The sequence below is a fragment of the Vidua macroura genome, chromosome 4 (genome assembly GCF_024509145.1).
Source record: "Vidua macroura isolate BioBank_ID:100142 chromosome 4, ASM2450914v1, whole genome shotgun sequence".
NCBI lineage: Eukaryota > Metazoa > Chordata > Aves > Passeriformes > Viduidae > Vidua > Vidua macroura.
The window spans coordinates 50,647,605-50,666,625 of record NC_071574.1 but is presented as its reverse complement, the minus strand read 5'-3'; the positions used below and the strand labels follow the sequence as shown (position 1 = coordinate 50,666,625).

Here is a 19,021-nt window from a genome sequence, read left to right as displayed (position 1 = left end):
TGTTAATTCTTAAAAATGCTACCGCACTGTGTGCGGGTGAAAGGAGTGGATAACAAAATTAACAGGTGAAACAAAAGTCTCAGATGACAGGTATATCCCATCAGAAAAAGTGCTTCCTTGAATTCAATATTGCCATGTAACAGGGGGATATATTTATTCTACATACAAATGGCAAAACCAGCTTTAGTAAAAATTGGTCTTGATCTCCTGTATTCTTCTTGGAAAGGACATGTAGGGATTTTCTATTATTCTATAGGTTTACTACTATAGCTCATTGACTAAACAGGTATATACAAATATCCCCAGAAGCTGGCTAAGCACAACACAACTCCACACTTTGATCAGAAAGGTTGTCTTCTACTACACTGAGAAATTGGATGAGTCTCATTGTTGTACTGACCAGCTGGGAAGTCAGTGCCTCTCAAAGACTTTCTACCCTGTCCTTCCAGGGGAGGTCTCAGTTAAAAAGAATCAGCTTCTTTTACATTTTCATAGGAATCAGAAGTCAACTATTTTCTTCTTCCAGTAGGGAACTCCTATTGCAATTGCATCCCCAGTTAGAACAGGTTAGGGAAAATTGAACTTGGATCCACAGCATATTTGTGCCGAAAAAATGTTTTCTCCCTACAAAAAAACCCCACAAAACCCCACAAAACCCAGGGCATTAGAGCCTCTAGACTCCTCCTTCTCCCCCTCTGCAAACAGACTCATGTCTTTTGCTTGCTTAGAAGTTCTTGACTTTATTCCCAGTGAAACTGTTCAGTTCAGCAGCAGCCAGCAGCCCTCTCCATCAGCATCTGCTGCTACCTGTCATTTTGCCTTGTTTCACTCCTTCCTGGGCAGACATCCCATGGATCCCAGGTTTTTATCTTGATGGCTTCATTCTCCCCTACCAGCCTCATTCTAGAGCACCTGCTAAAGCTGCTAGCACTAATTATACTTTTATTTGAATGCAAACACTGTGCCTGGGGACATAATAACTATACATCTGATTTTGGAGCCTCTGAAAGAAGGCTGTTGAGCTGATCAGTGCCAATGAGGAAGGGAGGGATGTTAAGAACTACCTCTACAGAAGTAAGTGAAGTCAAACCATGTCAGTGAGCATTCCTAGGTGCTGGAATGGAAACCAATTGCACCTTTTAAGGTCCAGAACAGCTGACACACTTTGGACTCATGTCATTTAAATACCAGTTGCCCAAACCAGAGGGCAGATCATCACTCTTGCAGGCACAGACCGAGGGTTAGGGTGAGCTCTGGCTCGTACCTTACACACAGCGTGGGTGAAGTCATTTGGTTTTGGCAGGCAACACAGCATCCTCCTCTGGAGGCAGCCAGCCCCTGTGCCAGAGAGCAATTCTGGGCACCTTTGATTTACTAGCAGAGATGTAGCTAATGGGGAACAGAGATAGAAAACCAAACTCCTTATTTAACAAGTAAAATAAAGAAATCCTTTACATCTGGAAATACTGAGGCGGATCAAATAATTAGCACTGCAAGTTTGTACTGCCTGCAGCTAGAAGAACTGCTCTCTGTGGAAGCAGGAATGTGGTTGAGCCTGCAAAAACGTGATAAGGGATCTGTACCTAGGATTTTTGGATGGTCTGCATACGTCACAGGTAAGTTTCCACAGAGTTGAAGGAGCATTGAGGACTGGACTCCCATGGAAAAACTCCCTACTCTACCCAGCTGAGGATGGCTTGACAAGCGTCAGTGCCACATTTTTACTCCTTCTGAGGAGGTGTAGCAAAACTAAAGGTGTAGAAACAACCCTTTCTTTTTTTTTTTTAATATCACAAGTTGACCCCAGAAACAGCAATAAGAAAAATTATTTTTACTTGCTTTTCTCAACCAAATAAAAAATCAATTTCAGTTTAATTTTTTCCCCCAGCACTTTAGAGGTTACTTCAATTTCCACATAAAGTGCTCACAATTGAAAATTGGAAATATTTTCTTTGGAATTTTAATTTTTATACAGATCAGTCTGTTTTGCAAACTTGACTCAAACTTACAAATAGTTTTATTTTTACAAAACTTTCACTTTTGGTAAGTATGGAAGCTGTTTACACATATTTTTATCCTAGCTGGAATCCTGATGAGCTTGCATATTTAAGGGGAAAAAGTATGGGTATGGATTTCTATGCTGATGTTTCATCACATGTGTGGGCCGAGGCTGGCTGTAGCTATGAAATACAATTGTAGTATATACAGATCTTGCTGATCTAGTAGAAGTATTAAATAACAAATCTCCTGGCTCTTTTACAGAAGTTGATTCAAGCAATTCATAGGTTCCTAGGCTGCTGCAGAAGATCACAGCCTGATCACACGTGTATGATGGCATAAACGGATGAATAATAGCAACTGCATTTTCAGTCCCACCCACATTTCATCTTATTTTTAAAATCACATTACACCTACACACAATGCTTGGCTAAGATTGACAAACACAGACTACAAGAAAATAAATATGTTGTTTTCTGTACGTATGTATTTCAGGAGGAAATAATATCTGGGAGTTTTTTCCCCTTTTTTCTTGTTTTTATTTTCAAGGAAATAAATCTGAGAAAACAAGCGACGAAAGTCATTAGTTGTCATGGGATTTCAAATGCTGAGTCCTTACACAAGTGCAGGTAAGATTGGACTAGAGTAGGAAACAGCTGACTTATTCCAAAATATTGCTGCCTGGCTTCCCCATTGGGCTGCTGTCAGCTCCAGCACATGCCATGACCTTGCCTGTGTTGAGAACTGGAAGAGTACTGGCCTTGACTTGAATGGAAGCAGGACCAAGCCCTACTCAGACAGTTTCATACACTGCATGTCAGATGTGCGTGCCAGCGTTATGCAACAGGGTGAAAAATAAAAACCTGTCAGGCACAGAACTGGTGCACTCAAGGACATAATGTTACTTGTTTTGCAGCTTTGCCACTCTACACTCTGCTTTGCCACAGGGATTAACCACGTGCCATTGGTAGCTGCCATGATAAAAGTCAACTGAAACACTTCATTTTTTAAACTTTCAGAACATGATCTAAACTTTTGAGGGAAATGGCTTGCTTGGCCTCAAGTTTTTATTAGAAAAAAAGAAAAAATTAAACTGGGAAACCTTTTACTTTTTCCAGACTTCTTTCCTCAATTTTCCCCTCCTTTGTCCCTCAGCTAACAAAACAGCAGATTGAATTCACATCCCAATGCCTTTATTAATTATTTTTTTCAACCAAGAGAGTAGGTATTGTAAGTTGCCAACCTTTGCTTTCTGGAAATTCTTTGGTGTATTACTGCATAGCAGAGTGGTGTGACAAGGATAAAGAGATTAGAAGTAATTTCATATAACTCCTTCTGTCAAAATCTGCAGAGGGCTTTTACTGGTAACTCTTAATGTTGCTGAAATTCTTCATTAAAAACTTTCAATATATGGGCAGGAAATCTCTAAGCTCTAAGACACAAAGTCACCAAAACAGAGGGAGAGAAGGAATATTAAATCAAAGTCTGAATAGAGAGGAAATACAAAGGGAAAAAAAAAAAAAGAAGTCGCCTCACTCAAGTACTGCAGTAATAATGCATGTTATCTCCAGGGGGTTTGACATCAATTTAGCTTTGAAGGCCAGAAAACCACATGCTGATTTTCACCAGTTTCAAGTAAGTGGGCATAACCTGTGCAGACACAGGCTCTCCTTACTGGCCTTAGACTGCCCAGGCGGCTGTGACCTGCTTGATGGTCACTACCACAAGCTGCCTTGGCTCACACAAAACTCGGACTGTGTTTTCCCTGTTTGTTGTATCAGCACACTTCACATACAGCCTAGACAGGTGAAATCTGGCCAGTAGATGAAGAATGTTTCCAATTATGGTGGTCAGGTACAGCCCCTGGTATTGTCAGTGGGAGAAAGCAGAGGTGAAGCACACAAAGAAGGAACTAAATATGATCTGGCCAACACAGCTGGGCCAGCCTACAGACCTGATAAAAAAGCTTTGAAGACGAAAAGAGGGTGGTTTGCATTCTCCATGATTGCTCTATTAAATGAACAGAGGGATGGACAGACATTAAATGATAATGTCAATCCTGCATATTTTCAAAAGTCACTATTATAGAAGTTACTATATAAAAGTTACTATATAAAAGTTATTAGCTACTGTTATAAAACAATCATCAGGTATTGCAGGTCCTCCTTAGAGCCTGTGGCCTTGCAGAAGAACAGAGAAAGTGCAGATGAGCACAAGCACAGGAACATGAAAGGGAATGTAATGCTACCACCATGGATTAAGAGAAGAGTATGATTGCTTTGTCCCCTATTTGAAGTGCATACTCTTCTATTTTTTGGGAGGTCCTTTTCTCTCTTTGTCAATCATTCATCCATTAGTTTCTACCTCAGGTTTGCTCAATTAAGGCTGTAGCATAATCTGCATGTTGCAGCCCACCCAGGACAGGAGTTTTCACCCTTATCTTCAGCCATTTGCTATGAATGAAGGAGATTGCTTGGTGTGCTTCATTTCTGACCCTGGATTCCAAGGTTGACCAGGGGATGCCTTCCCTCTGCTGTGGCACCCAGTGCAACAAGTGTTTCTCAGTTGTCCATTTCTGCTTTAAAAAGAACCAAAGCTTTGCCAGTATGCACTGGCTAGGAAATGTAATGCGTTCAGGCTTTGATCCTGCGCCTCTCTTGAGTCACATTTGCTTTTGGGACAGGAGGGAAAGCAGCCCCATTGTACAGCTGTGCCTCAGCCCTAGGCTGCCTGAAGGCAAAGTGCAAAGGAGAACCACAGCCCTGTGTGGTGGGCAACCCTGAGTCCACAGTGCCATCATCTCAGTCTCTGACCAATTTCCTGTTCCTCACCTGAAAACAGCTTAACTTCGGGCAGCTATCTCTTGTAACTGTCATCCACCAGGAAAAGGAGAGTAAAACACCTCAACAGCACAGGGTGAATTACTACATTTGTCTTCTGCCACTTTACAGGCCACTTTAATAAACAGAAGAGGTACACTGTGGTGGCCAGAGCCATGCTGAACATATTCCCTAAGCAAGGAAATGTCTAGCCCTAGTACACTTAGCATAGGTAATATCCCAGTTCTCAGCATACTCTTCACTATATGTCTTCCTTCTCTACCCCCCTATCTCTTCTTACCATGCAGAGGACACCAGGCTCATTTATGTTTTCATCTGTTTTTTAAGTTGTAATGTTGTCAGTGCAAGAGGCTTGCCTTGCAAGGTTTTGGTCACCTGTGCTGCTTGGCCAGGCTCATTAGATCTCCAGCTGACCAGCAGGGATGCATGTGGGACCACTGCATCCTCAAGCCAGCCCCTAAGTCAGCACAATTCAGACTGTGAGTGACTCCCAACCGTGAGAAGCCACGGTTTGCTCCTCCCTCTTTTACCCCATGAACATGCAGGGATGGGGATAAAGCACAGAAAGGGGCCATGGCACAGAAATGACAACCCAGGATTTCCCCTTCCCAGCCCAGTACCTAATCAGCCATTGGTGATGGGGATGCCTCTTCTTGTGAGTTCTCCTCCTGGCCCCAGAGATCCCTGACTACACAGTGGCAGGGGGCTGGCATCTCCTCACCACAGCCAGCCACTTATTTCTGGTGTACCCCAACACAGCTCTACAGCCCAGGAGGGACAAAAGCATTGCAGGCTTTCCTTGGGTACCCTCCAACCTGACCAATGCCAGGGACCATTGCCCTCACTCCCATGTTTCACCAAGTGAAGGTGCCAGCCTGGGTCTGGGTGAGTCTTGCAGATGTGTGCGTGGGGGGTGAGTGGTGCAATGAGCTTCTCCCCTGGAGCACCTGGGACCCCACAGCTAAGGCAAATAAAGAGGCTCTTGGTTACACCTTTCTGCCTTTGGTCTGCACATGGATCTTGTGTATCACTGGCCAAGTAATTTAAACCAAGCTTTGTACAGATGGTGACCAGTGGCATGTTCCTTGTTTCCAGATGGGAACATTTTCGGACTGATATTTGCTTGCAGGAGCAATGAACACTTAGAGCTGCAAGGGAACTGTTTGGGAAATGCATTTTGAAAATGTGGATCTTAAGCAAAAACTAAGTTTTCTGGAAAGTAGAGTCATGAGGTGAGCAGTGTGACTGACTTACACTAGTAGCTGAAGTGCAAATAAAACTAGAAAAGAGAATGATTTGTTTTGCCTCGAGGCAAACACTGAATTTCTGAATTCTTTACCCCATTTCTATCGTTACATTTGGTGATATTTTCTAAATGAAATTCCACTCTAAGGCAAAAAAAAAAAAAAGATTGCACAATTTTGAAAACATGGAAATAACACATCAACTTATTTGTGTACATGTATTTGTGATCACCCAAAACAACCTCTTAGCTTGACATAAGCCTATAGCTAGAGCTTGTTTACCCTTAAGTACACTGTTCAGTGAAAATGACCTTTATCTAAGCAAGTTCACCTGTGCCTGGCCCTGGCATCCTAAACTGTATAATCGAAACTATGGCAAACTTCTTCATTTATATCCTGTGTCCCTATTTTTAGTACATAAATATCAAATGCTTGTTATGCAGATTATCTCATTACTGTTTGTAAGTATTTAAATGTTATAGTAATGAGTACTACTAAAAAGCCAAAGAGTAATAAATCTCTCTTCAGAGCAAAGGAATTCAAGAGCATGAACCATTTACATCCCAAATGGCAGGAAAAAAAAAATTAAATATTTAAAGTTCATTGTCCACCCTCATTTTTATGGAAGGCATATGGCAAGGCCCCTTCAAAAAACCTCATCAGCAGTGAATGTGTCAAAAAGCCATGATCATACTATAATAATATATATAACAGAAGGCAAACTAGGATTGTGTAGACTATAAATCTGGCACTTCGTATTTTTATGAGTAGGATATATCTCTGCGTGGTTTCCTAAGCTTCCCTTATTTTTTTTTTTTATGCAAACTGAAACCCAACCCCAAATTCCATCATGAGGCATCCTACTGATGTGTGTGTCACCAGAGGGGTAGCACATGATATTTACTGCTTGGACTTCTGTTTCACAAAGGAACAGTAAGTGACAAAGGCAGGGCAGCAGCAGAGAAAGAGGGAAGATGCATGAGTGGGGGACTCCTTACAGCTTCTTGAGGGAAAGTTGGAGTGGTGAATACCCTTGAATTCACATCCTGAAGTGCTCTGGCTTGGGCTGCATCCAGTCTCCTTGGATGACTTGCCCTTTCTTCTGCTCCTGCCCTTGTCCAACAGCAGTACCTCAAACCCCACATTTCCTTCCTCCTGTTATTGTCTCTAGCCCTAAGAACCCCCGCCTGGCTGGCTCTGAGTGCAGCCCCCCATGTCAGACCTTGCTCCCAAATGTGCTGTCTCCCTGCCCAGCTACCTCTTCTCAGTCATTTCTGAGTTATCAAGTCCCCTTTTCCATCAGCCTTCTGACTCTGCATCAGCTTTTCAAGGCAGACATTGGTCTTCTCTCTCCTGCCTCTCTTTCTCTCTTCTCCCTCTTCCATTCCCACTAGGTTCAACCTGTTCTTCTGGAGCCCCATGGCCCAGTACCTGTTTCTTTGCTTTATCTTTAGATGCCCTATAGACTGCTCTTGAACACAGGGCAGAGAGCCCAGCAGGCTCATGCTGGAACTTTGACTCAAGTTTTCTTAGAGCATAGGCGGTGTCAACAGTGGGTTTGGGGACTTGGAAGTTAAAAGTTGAAGTTCCCAGTAAACACATGGAAACTCAGTTTTCAAAGGTTCACATCCTACTTTGACCCCTTCACAAGAACCACTTCCCTGCTTGAGGTCAAGTACTTTGGAAACTTGAGGAATAAGTTGCAAATTGAAAAAAAGTGAATTCTCTAGCTTTGATTTTCAGAAATTGCCAAATACTCTTAGGCTAAGTGACTCTTGGGCCTCTATACAGGTAAATGCAGAACAATTCACAGGCCTCAGGCATCTTGCCATGCAATGCAAAGCTTTGCAAAATTATGAGCAAATAAAAATGGTCTCCTAATAGAAAATGCAGGACATCCTTATTAACCAGAGTTGCTCTGTCTTCTTCCTTTTACATCTGCTTGTACAATGGAAACTTTTGGATGCTAAATGTCATGCACTTGGAGCAGTTAAAGTCCCAGGTCTCTGTAGGTTATATTGTGTGGACACTTTTTTTCTGGAGTAGGCTACAGCAGTTATATCTATTTATCAACACTAAAGCTACAGGCACTTTACCAGTCCATTTCAAACAGCTTTTCTAAAAACAGTGATCTGAAGCAGAAACCTGGGACTTGTCCCACCAGCATCCTGGGGACTCCCGGCTCTCCCCTGTCCCTGGAGTTTCACAGCAGGTGCTGCTCACTGCTCTGTCAGCAGGACCTTGCTCTCACTTCACGGGGACACAGCTGGATCATGAAATGCTGGCAGTGTTCCCTTCCCATCCCTTGACAGGCTGTGTCATTGCAGTGCTTCATGGAGTCCCCTTCACCCCAGGGCTGTGGGACTGAAGGAAGGAGAGCTGAGGCAAGGAGCCCAGGGGCTGCCAGAGGTTCGGGTTAGATGTCTATCTGTGACTGGCACCTTCCCTCATCCTTCCCCAGGACTTGCACAGCACAACGACCCAACCCTATTGAAATGGAGGCATAAGCCAAACACAGAAAAATCCCTGAGATTTGCTGAAGTTCCCCATAGACTGGCCATAGCAGACCTCACAACCCGATGGGATGTTCAGCTATACCAGTAGAGACCAGTAACCACAAAACAGATATCCACAAAAACCACTGGACTGTACCGTTGGTAACTCATGCATGTTATTTTCTATGGCAAGGCAGGGACATGAACTCTCCTAAGTTTTGTACTGGTGCTTTTCCTGCAAAACCAGTCATTTGTATACTTTTTTCTTCTTGCCTGGCTTATTCTACACCCTGTTGCACGTATGCATACAATAGTACTTGCGAACTCAAAAGAAACCTTTATTTAATAGTGATTGACATTTTTGCAGGAGCTTTGAGAATGCAATGATTTTGGCATCAGTTACTTTCCAGGAAAGGATTAACGAACCAATGTGTCAACTACCACTTGATGTTCTTTGTTTGAAAAAGGCCATATTTCAAAATGGCAGCAGCTTTCAGATTCTTTTTCAGAAAGATTGTGCTTTGGTTTGGAAATAGGGAAGCACAGCAAGGATTGCAACACAAAACAGATAAGATTAGATGAAGAGGAAATGTGATATAAGTGGTTTGGAGCTACAGAAGGATGAACAAAATTATGTTCATCTCACACTGTTCATGTTACAGTGCTTGATTTAGAAGACACAAAAGCAGTGTCCCCTCATCAGAACTCAGGCAGAAACTAAGCCCTTTCTGTGTCTTGGTATTGTGGCTGAAACCCACATTCAAACAATGTAGAAAAGCAGTGAAAAGGAAAAGCAGGTTCATCCACCTTGCCTGTCACTCAGAGCTCCTGATGTTGGCCAGAAGGGGGTTCATCCCTTTTGCTTCTCCATGGTTCCAACATCTCTACATCCAGCTGTCTAGTGTTTGCACGGATGCAGAGCGGGTGGTCTGTGGAGCACCAGGGCACACACAAGCCAGTTCAGAGCACATATCCTGTGCCAGGATCCCTGGCCACAGTGCCAGACTCACTGGCACAGACAGAGCATGCAGGGAGCATGGAGACCCAGAAACTGGCACCAGTGCCAGAAGGCAAAGGTGAACCTCTGAAGATGGGGAAGCAGTGAGCCAGCTTTAAACACAGAACTCCAAAAGAAACTTGTGTAGCAGCACAACAACTAGCAAGCTTATCTAATTGTCTCTGCACCAGCCTCAGCTCTGCAAAGGGTTTGTTCAACCCATTGGTGGGTATTCCTAGGGTACAGGGGACAGGTAACCTTGTATCCACCCTGTGGTAATACAATTATGGCTCCCAAACTGCAGCAGGATCCTTTGTGGTTGCTTTGGAGTACAACAAAACAGAGAACTTATAGTTGCCTATGTATTAAAAACATGAAGGTGTATCCAAAGATACTATAAACTTATACCCCAGCTTGCAAACCCCCTGTTCAGTCCATGTCTTGTGTACTGGCAGCATGCACTGAGAGTTGAGGTCTTTAACTGATTTTCACTATTACCAGTATATAGCTTTGTTGAGAACTTAACCTTCTAGGCTTATAGATACATGGCATTTTCTATAAGATTAAGTTTCTTACACTGCCCATGGGTAAATAGACTTCACTGCTTGAGAGGGAGGCAGTATTAGAGGCTTTGCTTTAGCCACATATAGCTTTTTTTGCTTAAATTTCCTTTTGATAACCTGTATTTTTTACACAACTTATTTATTTAGGCAAAAACTCTGCTGTATCTGTTGGAAAATGCAGAGATGCTTCATGCTTCACCTTTTTTATATATGTAGTATATTCTTTAACAGCTCATCTCTTGTGGCACTCCTCAAGAGTATTTCTGGTATACAGGAGGAGAGAAAAAAAATGACACAGTGGGTAAAATGATCCCATAAGATCATCTCCCAGAAACAGAGATAAAGATGGTAACTGACAGGGCTTTAGGAATTGAAAATCCAGCACTGAGACTGATTTGATACCTCTAGTGCACATGCTGTTTATATATGTGTACAAATATACAAATATAAAGAATATATTTTCCTTTATAAACAAACAAACAACACAAAACCTCAGTGATCTGCAGATGGAAATGCTAGGATTTGACTAGGATTCAGTCTCCTTGGTAAAGGCTCTCAGCAACCCCGCAGCCCAGGGACTAGCAGGATTCACTGGTAACACCTCTCAAATCCCTGGTATTTTTAAAAGGTGCCTCTCTTCCCAATGGCACACCACCACAAACCCATCTTTGGGAGATGACAGGAATCAAAAAGCCATTGTTGAAACTCCAGATAATATTCCAGATAGAGGAGGGGGGAAAAGCCCTGAAACTCATCTTCAAGCAAAATGCTTGCCCTGGGCTTTTCTCATTCTGATGCAAAAGCCAACAGACAAGACCACCAGTGCCTTTGGTTTAGCAATACTTGCTGTATTTACTCAGGGCTTCTGGCAGTTCATTCCACATTCCTCAGAGCTGTAGGTTTTATACAGTGCCCTGTATATCAACCAGACACTGCACCTGATAAAGTTTCCCTGAGGCAGGTGGCCATGGGAATGGCCAGGAATTTGTGCAGGAATTTGCACAGGAATTTTCTTACTTAGACTCATAAAGTTAGCAAACAGCAAAAAACTAAAACTGTTCGCCAGTTGTCTTGCTGCTTACCAAAATTGCAAGCTTGCAGACAACCAGAGCTTTCCAAGAGAAATAAAGAGTGACCATGGGATGACATCTTCTCACCACCTCCAGCGAGGACCTGCAAACACCTGTGGTGAAACACAGGTCAGAGAACAGACCTTAAAATATCAGGGAGGGCTCCTGGTTGGCAAGGCAGAGAGAAGCAGAGCAGCACAGACACAGCTGTTCAGGAGTTGTTGCCTGTCTCAGACCCTGCTCCCACTGATCACACACCATGGGAAGCAGGGCACTGTGCTGACATCCCAGATACCTCTTGCCACCCCTCTGGTGCTTAGGAAGATTTATTCTGCACACATACAGTCTGACCTGTGACTCATTGGTAAGTTGAGACTTGGGACTTCAGTATGTGGAAGAAGCATGTAAAAGCCTTTTTGTTTATTGTTGCTCAATACAATTATCCTCTATGAAAATCACATTTTTTCCTTCCGTGCAGGACAACTGTGGCCTCTTTGAGCCCTGCCCAGGTTGAAGCTTGCTTCTGGGCCCTGGGGTTGTGCAACGCCGCTGGGTACATCTGCAGCCACCCTTGGCCTGGTCCTCAGGGTGAGCAGACGGCTTTGTCAGTAGCATCTACTCATCCCATGTACTTCGTAAACACTGACTAAGACACCACAAACAGCAGCAACAGCAAGCACATTCAGATCTCCTTGACCCAGCCAGAGGCACCTCCACGTTCATCGAAAGTGTGTACTCAGTAAGTCAGATAAGTTGTGTCTTTTCTTGCCTGCTTCATGAGGCCAAGAAGCCAAGGCAGAATCCATCTTCAAGAGCCAGACTATAATGCAGTCCCAAAAGTTTGAATACACTCACCAATTAAGTCTAGGTCTGCTTGCAGCCTTACCTGTGACTATGTTCCTGTCAGCTTCAGGTGCCACCATATTAGTGCTACCTTTAGTGAAAATGCTAATGACAGCAAAATGCTTCCTTTGAGGACGAACATTCACATTAGGATGTGGATAGTAGAGTATGAACCCTGGTGAAATTTCAGCATACAGTCAACAGAAATTTTACTACCAGAAACATGGCCTTAAGTCATGGTAATAATGTTAATATTTAATTGAGGTGAGTTGAACGTGCTCTTTTGTTGCAAAAACATCTAGAGGACATGTCCCTGCGTGCATGATCGTGTTTGACTCTATCTTCCCTCCTTGCCTTTCATGCTTTTTTCCCTGCTCTGGCTCTTCCTCCCTCTTCAGCCATAAGAGCTCCCACAGTTGCACTTTGTGTGCTGTTCACACCTCATATCCTCTGTTTGTCCCCCCCAGCAAAACTTCCAGATTTAAGACCTGTTAGCCACAGTCTCTTCATAATTCCACCATTACAGGTCCTGAAATCTTGAGCACAGCTTTCAAATCCTAATGAAGCACCTTTGCCTCAGCTTTTCTGATCCCAATCGGGAATCAGACTCAGTGAGCTGACCTTTTCCTGCCCTGTCTCCTTCCTGCTCCTCCTGTTCCTTCCGCTCCTCTTTTCAAGGATTGGTCATTTCTCATTTTCTCCCTTCCCTCCTCTTCCCAGCCGTGTAAATGCCTCCCCTTCACCCAAGTCCATCACCTTCCTCCTTGGGTTTTGATTCCCCATTTTTCTCTTCTTCTTGTTGCTGACTTATGCTGATGACCCATATCACCCTCTTTGTCATGCTATGTCCATTTAACCAATTCTGTTCCTCTTCTGCCCCAATCCTTTTCCCCATTAAAAAAGACTGTTTAGTTGGCATGCAGTGTCCAGAGGCTATCTACTGCTGAGTTTTTCCTGTGCTAAGCTATGAGTGGTCCCATTCAGCACCATCCATTAGCCTCCTTCGTTATGTCCACCATTCGGCCTTTTTGCAATTTCTGTTCCATCAACCCTTGTGACTTCTCTTTTGCTTTTAGCCCTTACCTTTATACCAAGTTAAATTGCAAAATTCTCCCTTCATTTAAATTTTCTTTGATTTTCTTCCCCATAATATCCAGCCCAACCAACAGCCCTCGGTTTTTTCTCTTCTGCTAGAAAGGTTGAAAGACTGTCTGCTGAAAGCCCAGCCATCACTTCCAGCTATATGTGGATAAAGCAGAGCCTCTAATACTGCCTCCCTCTCAAGCAATACCCAAAGTCTCTTTTCTCTCCTTTCCACAGTGACCATTACTGCTCTGTTTGCAGGCAGGGCACAATTTTTATTTGGGCAGCCTTTTTTTCAAGGTATAGCTAAGACCTGTTGATGCTTTCTGCATGCATGTCAAAGACATTGGCTGTTCTATCTGCCCTCAAAACTTAAATACTTCCCTGGAGTCTCATCCTCACATTAACTCATCAGTGGTGACATTCCTTCTTGCTCTTTCACAATTTGATCTGTGGTTGATGTACAATTTTGATCCACTGTTTTATCTTCCAAATATTACTTCAAGAGTCATTTTCATAGCTTTGAATGTGCCACTCATTTTCTGTGCTCCTGTTGATCCTCTTTCTGTCTTCTAATAAATAAAATAAAATGTGTCCTTACACACAATACTTGCCTAGGCAGGCAGAGCTGAATAGCACAACCAGGTGTCTTTTGCAGCTTATGAACACTAACTTTATGCTTCTCATCAGATGCCCTTCTGTTTTCCTTCATAAATCCTCACTGGGACTGCCTCCCTGGTCACAGCTGCAGAGGAATTTTGCTCACCTCTCCTAAATTCCTTCTAAAATCTCTCCCTTGCTGCTGAGATAGTCCAAGAGCAGACAGTCTGCTGGCATGCTGTTCTCACTTCGTACCCAGCTGACCCCTCACCATTTCCTTGTGCTCCACCTGCATCCATCCCATCTCTTGCCTCTCACCAGCTATTTGGTGCATAAACCCCACATGGCAGTGACAGCCCTTCCACTCCACCTGTATAAGCAGGTCCACACAGCAGAAACACCCAGGTCAGGAATCCCAGGTCTGTGACACAGCAATCATAAATGACATCTTGAATGTTACTGCGAACTCAACTTGCTGAAACTCAGCCTACACCCTGACTTGTGGTGGAGCAAAGTTTCTTTGGTAAAAGACAAAAAGGCAGAAGCAGTATCTCAGTTTATTTCTAAAGGCACAGCTCCAGTGCATCCATTGTACTCAAAAGGCCAAAACATGAATGCAAACTCCGAGCTACATCACTTGGGGTGTTGTTTTCCAGAGTAAACCTTCCAATGGCTCTCACATTGGCAAATAGGATAAAAAGCCTCAGTTGTTAGTGGCTGGTTAAGCTGTTACCCCTTTGGAAATCCATGAAAGTTACTGTTACCACATTATTATTGGTTGAGGATCCTCATGCCTTTGTAGCTTCTTTCCATCTCATGGCAAATAAGCTCATCTGTGCTGACTCAGTCTCAGCTTTATGACCTACCTAAGCAAAAGATAACATCCAGACTCTAAGCATATTTTGTAAAATACACTTTAAAAATATCAGAAACCTCTTTCTTCTATTCAAATAAAATCTTACTTGGAATCAGGGCAAATGAAAGCCTGGAAAGGACAAAAATGCCCTCAAGTATCAGGTAGTCAGCTCTGCAGTTACTAAAAAGTTGCTTTTCTCTGTTGAGTTTACTGTGTCACCAAAGCCCTACCAGCCATAGCTATACAAAGCCTGCATTGTCTCAGCAAGGCTACTGAGATCTTCCTGATCTTGGCAAGAGCTAGGTGTACCCAGAAGCATTTTACTGAAAAAAAATTACTACAGCAGAAAGAAATATTATTTTAGGCCTCATACTGGAAAGATAAAGGTCAGAGTCCTTCCCTCTGCTAAGGGAGCAGACAAAAATATCCTGTTCACAAGATCCATTTTACAAACTTGGAAATTGCACCTAAAAATCCCCTTATGAAACAAATTTCAAGGTGACTACTTTGTATATAAGGAAGGATTTGTTGGTTTAAGTCATCAGTGATTTGGCGATTTCAGCTTCATGACAAAAGAGGCAACTACACACAGCCGTATACAGGCATGGAGATGGTCTCCTTACAATTGATCTGTTAGATCTGCTTCCTTGCTACAAAGCAAACCTGATCTTTATGTTCACCTTTATGTTCATCATTGATTTCTTTTTTTTTTAACAGGAACAGGATCTGGCCATGTTTCTTCACAAAGAGCACATACTTGCCCCTACTAAATTTCTCAGTAAATCACAGTGATATTGGTTCAGGAATGAAAAAGCCAAGATTACCTTTTTGTTTCACCCATAAATGTGGTGTCACCTCTGCTGGAGTCTGTCACCCTAGCAGTGCTGTGGGCTCCTATGGTAACCCAACAGGTAATCTCACACCATTCCAGGGTAACTCTGGTCTCCTCTAGCTCTCAGATGCTCTCACAGCTTTCACAGAAGAGGGTGTAGCATTTCACAGAGTCGTAGGGAAGTGTGAGGCTCTGCCATGTGGAGGAGACCAAGCCTCCAAAATGTGGGAAGCTGCAAAAGCAGACCCCAGTACCAGGGATAGCTTTGCTGAAGCCAGCCTGGCGAGGGCCACGCAAGATCAAGGGTTCAGACCAAACTAACATAGAGCCTTCATTCCCTGAAGGCTCTACCATCTCCACTGCTTATATTAAATATTTTTATTACAACATTTTCAACTTTAAAAAAATCTGTTGTATTGAAGGCAGCACATTCTTTTATTTTCTAAAATTTCAAAGAAATATTTTGCATCCTCAGCTGCAGCAGGGACACTCAGAAATTATTAGCAACCCTATTTACATGCCAGTCCAAAAACTCCAAATATTTCCCTAACAATACTTAGGGCCCGGAGCGCGTGTCTCAGAAGGGGCCAGACCCCAAAAGCAGAAGAAGGTGCTGGGCTCTCCCCGGGCTGCCAGGTGAGGTGGGAACAGCTGCCCTCAGCTCTCGGCAGGATGCACAGCTTTGAAACAAGCCAGGAGAACAGCCTCTCTCACAGGACGGGAATATGCAGGGGGGTGGCGGGAGAGAGAACGAATGTGCAAAAGGAGTGTTTGTCTCTCCGTTTATCTCGCAGACAGCAGTCTGTTAGCTTTAGCTTCGAGCCTGCCGGACACCAAGCAGCGGCCCGTTCCTGGCGTTATCTCCACCTCCTCTCTGAGAGTGCACGCTGCCTTCCAGTTTTCCAGCTGTATACCAGGCTCCGCTTAACACCGCGGGCGACCTCTGGCCCCAGGGCCTGGCAGCTGCGCGGCGGCGGCGCGGGCGCGCAGCGCACCCCGCGCCCGTGCGCTGGCAGCGCGCCTGGGCCGGCCGCGCCGCCGCCGCCTTGCGAAACACGCGCGGCTCCCCTCCCGCATCATGTGAGCTCGGCCGGACTGGTAGAGAATAATTGCAGGCTTGTCCAAATTATCATTTGCACAGAATGAGAGACACATCGGGGCACCGATACTCAGCTTGCGTTAGCCTCAGGCGGCTCATTTCAGCCCCATCTAATGCTCCTGCCTTCTGCCAGGTCAGCCCAGTTGAGCCGATAAATTTTAGTAGGCATTTTGTGACCTGTAAGGTCCCAGACCATCTTTAACCATTATAATAGATTGGCTTTAGCTCAAAGTTTTATTTTAAGTTCCTGAGAAGAAATGAGCTGTGTAGCCTTATCTCTAAAAAAAAAAATTAAAATCTGCTGCTTCTTTTAACATGAACTCTAGTATTTCTCATCTAATCACGCATATCTCAGCGTGAAGAAGATGCTTGACCTCCTGTTGGATACAGGTATTCTAAATGGTCTTCAGAAACTTCACAGATAAGATTCCATTCTTATGCTAATGTCTATAACAGATTGGCAGACAGCAGACTCAGAGCCCTCTTGTCACCTCCCTGTCACTTGTGCCACGGCTCTGTGGTCTGTACAAACGACAGCATTTTAAGTGTTCAAAAAGAAAAAAACAGCCACGAAACGAAACACTACTTCCGAAACTGACTCCAAAGACATTAGGCAAGTTACGTTGTGTTTTTCCTTTGACATGGAGAAACACATATTTTAAATTAAAACTCTCAGATCTGCAAATCACTTCTCAATCTGTCCTTTTTTAGTACCTGCATCTGCCTCATATCTGTCATCTTTCTTCAGAATCACCAGAAATCTGTCAGTTGGAAAGAGCCACCAAAACTCCACCGAAAACCTCTGCAGTTCTCTCCATTTGCCTCTCCTCTGCAAAAATACTTTAAAATGTATTTTCTGAGTGAACTCCTGGTCGCTTACATTGTCAATCCAATCACAGAAGAGTAAGTACAACCCAATCCACAGCTAAGGATGGAGGAAGCGCAGAGCAAACCGAAAAGCGAAGGTACCTACCTGGAGCCCACCTCAGCGCCCAGCACCATTCGCAGCAACGGCAACGTTTTGGGGTAGCGACCTTAATGCATTGTCCTTCCTACCGCGCTGCTAAGTGAGAGTTGAGCAACTCCTTGCACTGCTGCTGGGAGCAACAGCTCTCCCAATCTTAACCCCCTCTCTTGGCTCTTCGCTTCTTTGCTCTTGTGTTTTTTTTTTTTTTTCTCTCTCTCTCTCTCTTTTTTTTTTTTTTTTTTTTAACAGAGTTTTTGAGCACTAAAACTTGCAATTAGTACCAGCTAAGTCAAAGCCCCTGCTCGCCCCTGCCCTAAGCCGCACATTCCAGGGCGCTGAGCGGCGCGCTGAGCTCTTTGCCGGCACCGCGCAGCTCTCGCACCCCCAGACCCGGCTTTCTGCCTGCAAACTCGATAAGGCTGCAGGAGCTCAGCAACACGCACTGAAACTCGGACAGGGGAAAAATTGGTCTCTAATCTCCAGCCTGGGTGGTTTTTATTATCCTCCTCCCCCCCTCCTCTCTTTCTCTCTACACTCACAGTAGCAAGGTTGTCTCCGGACTACTCCCTGCCTTAAACTCACCAAACCAGATTTTTACTCCCAACACCTTCCCGTAAATCTGAACTGAAATTTTACCCTGCTTGCCGAGTTCTGGCTGGCTGAGGGCCAGCCAGCATTCCTGTTGTTTCAAGAGGGCAGATTAAAAAAAACCAAACCAAACAAACAAACCCCCCCCCAAAAAACCACCAACAGCAACCCCCCCAACAAACAAACAAAAAACCCAACCCAAACTCCAAAAACAAAACCAGAAACAAAACCAAACCAAAACAACAACCACCAAACAAAAACCCAAAAACCCCTAAATGTCAAAAAAAAAAAAAAAAAAAAAAAAAAAAAAGAGAGAGAGAGAGAGAGAGAGAGAGAGAAGAAAACCTGGAGAGATGCAAGGACTGGAAGGAAGCAAACTTTTAGAGCAGCTTTACTAAAAATACTGTGGGAGGGAGTGATTCACGTTTATCTCTAAAGGGCTAAAACGGTGAATTTTTTTTTTTTTTAGCAGTGTCAGTCATGAGAAAATACCCTTCTCAGCCATCTGCCTCCTTCAGGTGGATGGATATTTGAAAAGAAAATAAACCTCTGGTACTCACCTGAAGGACGGCAGCAGGCATCAGCGTCGCAGGGAGAGGAGCCTGCACCTTTGCCTGATCGAGTTAGCCCAAGGCAGCGGTAACGCTGGTTTAAGAAGTGCCACATTTTACACTTTTCTGACCTAAAGTTACATGTGGTTTCTAGACAAGGAACAAAAGAGAAACCAGTTTATATAGACAAAAAACCAACAACCAAGCCTTCTTTTAAACTCCGTGTGATCCCTCTGACCGTTGTCTGGAACGCTTAAAGAAACAATGAAGCGAGACTGTAAACTTTCTTCCCCCCCCTTTTACGCTACCTGTCTGTGCCTGGCTATGGGCTTTGATGTATTGAAACAAAGCACAAGACCTGTTTATAGTAAATGAAACCAACCAAGAGAGATCTA

At 43.8% G+C, this 19,021-nt stretch overlaps 1 protein-coding gene across 2 annotated transcripts in view; it reads right to left on the bottom strand.

Moving 5' to 3' along the window:
* RBM47 (RNA binding motif protein 47) overlaps positions 1–17,637 on the bottom strand; it is a 76,407-nt gene extending 58,770 nt beyond the window's left edge. For both annotated transcript variants that reach the window (XM_053976406.1, XM_053976407.1), the window contains exon 1: positions 17,494–17,637. In XM_053976406.1, coding sequence (XP_053832381.1) covers positions 17,494–17,522 — 29 coding nt within the window. In that variant the 5' untranslated portion in view covers positions 17,523–17,637. The remainder of the gene's footprint in view (positions 1–17,493) is intronic.
* Positions 17,638–19,021: the final 1,384 nt, after the last annotated feature.